We start from the raw sequence: 3,369 nt of genomic DNA, 5'->3' as shown, positions 1-3,369 counted from the left end.
AAAAAGCAAATAAGTAGAAATGGATCCAAATACCCAATAATAAATAACGTTTCTAATGTTAACAAAGCAAAAGAAAATTGACCAAACGCCTTTGACACTACATATTTTTTAAAATTTTCATTTGCAAAACCAAACATTTGCAAAGAGTTTAGTGATTATGACTGGCTGTTTTTTTTTTTTTAAATCAAAAGTTGGTCTGCAATTGGCAGTTGAGTTTCTTCAAGGCGGCGCAGCAGCCAGTGATGAAGTGCGTGTGTTCTGGGTCCGCTAGACACGCTCGGTGTTTAAGGTCTACAGATACTCTTATCTGCCCCTCATTTTAACAACTCAGTGGTCCTTGTTCAGTAAAGCATCGAATGCGGGTCTCAAGCGGTTGGGGAAACAACTTGGAAGACTAACTCCCTTATTTGTGAGTTTGCGCAACAAACCAGGATGAACGGCCAAGGTATAAAATAAGTGAAACCCAGACCAGAGACAGAGATATGACATTTTAGCAGCATATTGGCAGCATGGACCACGAAACGACGCCACGTAAAGGTACATATAACGATACTGTATCTACCTACAGAGGAAGCAGAGGTAGGAGGAAGGCGGTTGGAAGAGCCGCAGCCGTCCGAAGTCAGGTCATTGCTAACAACGATAACCACAGAGCAAAAATTAAAGGGTGCAGGGGTATTTGTCACGGGTCTTCCCGCGCGCACTGGAAAGGGTATTTGGTTGTCTCAGTTTTCTGGGAACTGTTGCCTTCCTAACTGGCCTCATCAGAGTCACTGTAATGAGAATGGGGGGAAAATTCTCCATCACTTCTGTGGGACCTGGGAGAAGTTTTGCTGCTGTCCTCCTGTACCGGCTGCAGGATGCCCCCGGGCAGTGAAGACGACAGGTCCTTCTGTGCCATCATCGCCGTTAGGGCCCTGTCCTCGAAAGCTGGGAAGTGTAAAGCGTCCAGCTGCACCGAGTAACCCCCGGAAGAAGCTGGGGCGGAGAAGCGAGTCCGGCAAGGCCCGGGAGGGGTAGGTCTCGGGCCCCCTCCCGGGGCTGGCTGAGCCCCAGCTACCGCAGAGGCGCCCGCACCTCCCTCATAGGAGGCGGCGCGAAGGTGATGGTGGTCAGTTTTACAGGAGGCTGCCGGTGGCGGTGGCTGCTCTCCGACACTGGGAGTCTGCAGCAACTCCGACAGAGCATTGATGTAGATCTGGGCCATCTGCAGGGTCTCATATTTGGACAGCTTCTTGTCGTTGTTGAAGGACGGGATAACGTTGCGCAGCTGATCGAAGGCGTGGTTCAGCCCATGCATCCTGCGCCTCTCCCTTGCGTTCGCTGCCAGTCGCCTTTGCTTCTGTACCCCATTCACCTGTTTGCTGGAAGGGGCTCGCTGGCGGCTGCAGCCCAGCTCGTCTACTACGACCCCGCCCTTCAGCTTGCACAGCTGTTCCCGCACTTTCACCGGCCCGGGGCTCTTGCTGAGGCCACCACAGCCGCTCCTCCTTACCAGCTCACCCTGGCTGTCAGCCTCGTCCCGGGGCGCCGCGGCCTCGGAGACTCCCAGCTCCGGAGAATGCAGCAGATACTGGGCGGCGCGTGCCGTGCAGAGGCCCTGCAAAGTGGGAGTCAGCCAGGCGCGTGGGTCGGTGCTATCCAGGAGGGACAGTTCTGCTGGGTAGACAGGATGGTCTCTTGCCTGCAAGGTAGCAGGTGGCTGTGGCGTCAGCTGCGGGACGTGGTGCGGCTGGGGGTGGCGATGGTGGTCCCCCAACTCTTTTGCCTCAGCCCACTCTTCTGCATGCAGCAGGCGGGACATCGCACTGCAATAGCTCGGAGGTGCCGTGTTAGAGGAGGTGCTGGCAACCCAGTTCAATGAAGGGGAAAAGCCCCGAACAACACCAACAAAAACCTTCCTAGGCTCTTCTGCAAGGTCTGATTTTTTTTTCTCCTCTGACCCTCCCCCTCTCACTCGGAGATCACACACCAGGTCGCGTGCAACGAAGCTTCTCCGGTTGCTGAAGGCGCTGCGCCCCTTTAAAAAGCGGCACGCGCCAGTGTATCTCCCCCGGCTCCCCTCCCAGCCCCCTCCTTGCGCCAGTCGCGTGTCTGCTCAGTCAAAGAAGGGGGCGGGCAGGCGCGTGCGAGGAGCCAATCAAAGAGTTTTTACACCCAGAGAAAAGTTACTGTGTGCCGAGGACTCCTGCTCCAGCTCTGGGGGGGAAAAAAAATTCCCCCTTGTCCCTCTAGTCTGTTCTGGAAATTCATATGTTAATTGCGGGGCTGTAATTCGACTCCTGAGGGTGTCACCTCCCAAGGGCTAGAGAGTGGGGAGTGGGGGAGGAGCGGGCTCCAGGCTGTGTCCGAGTGGCCCCAGCTCCTACAGAACCCAGGGTAGGCGGCTCCTGGCCCAGCAGGACCAGCCTAGAGCCTTCAAGGCACCAACCTAGTGAACCCCGCCTGCCCTGAGTTCCCTCCAAGTCTGGGTCACAGCTCTCTAGAAAGTCGTAAAATCGCTCATGTGCAATGTGACAGAAATACATACAGAGAGGCGTGTATAAAGCTCTCACCTATTGCACATTTAATTTGTTGAAGTGTTAAGTGGCGTCTAATTAAAAATCAGAGCAAAGTGAAAACCATTCGCTTCTGGGAACGTATTTCTTAATTTTTTACTACTACGTCTGCAGTCTGCATCTCTTGGTCCACATCGTACTTGGATTCTTTATGTAGCCCCCCCCCCTTTTTTTTTCAAATTGAAAGTAAAGCTGTGATATAGTTATACCAAAATCGGGATTGTCCCAGGAGCCTTTGAGCGTGTTCCTCAGCGACTGTTAGCATCTCAGTCTGCATCGCAAGGAATCATACAACCAGTTTCAACACTCGTAGGGTAGGACTAGTAAACGCAGAGCCACAGGAGGCTGCGGGAATTAGTGCAAAAGGTCCTGGAGTTCTTTGTGATTCTGGGCATTTTGAAACTGCTGCCTCGGGAGGCCCCGGTTTACTGCTGCGCGTGGCTTCTTGCGCAAACGCCCAGAAGCCACAGTCAAACCCACCTGTCTCGCTCTGTTTAGTTAGGGTGTTCACTCCCTCTATAAACCTCTCCCCTCCTACCTCTTTAGCCCTCAGCCTGGTAGTTTACCACAAAGAGCCAATCAGTAACTTCCTGGCTCGGGACACGCCCCGGCTTGCTCCGAGTGCTCTCCAGCTTGGGGCTTTCTTGGTCCCTGGGGCACCAGAGTGGGTGGCAACTGTGACTGGTGCTTTCGATTTTCAGGGTGGTTGCTATCCAAGGAGGACTTTCGTCTTCCGGCAGATGGTACCGCAGAAAGCTCCCTGGAACCTGTCTTTGCAGGGTCCAGTGCGGTTGAAATGTTCCGCTAGCAGGGA

General features: G+C 53.8%; 1 protein-coding gene across 1 annotated transcript; it reads right to left on the bottom strand.

Annotated features, from left to right (window-relative positions):
- Window positions 1-748: 748 nt before the first annotated feature.
- Atoh1 (atonal bHLH transcription factor 1) lies at window positions 749-1,801 on the bottom strand. The gene has a single exon (XM_052172565.1). It carries the CDS (start codon window positions 1,799-1,801, stop codon window positions 749-751), a length of 1,053 nt encoding a protein of 350 aa, XP_052028525.1.
- Between the last annotated feature and the right edge of the window lie 1,568 nt (window positions 1,802-3,369).

This window comes from Apodemus sylvaticus, chromosome 2 (genome assembly GCF_947179515.1).
Source record: "Apodemus sylvaticus chromosome 2, mApoSyl1.1, whole genome shotgun sequence".
NCBI lineage: Eukaryota > Metazoa > Chordata > Mammalia > Rodentia > Muridae > Apodemus > Apodemus sylvaticus.
This window is presented reverse-complemented; position numbering and strand designations above follow the sequence as displayed.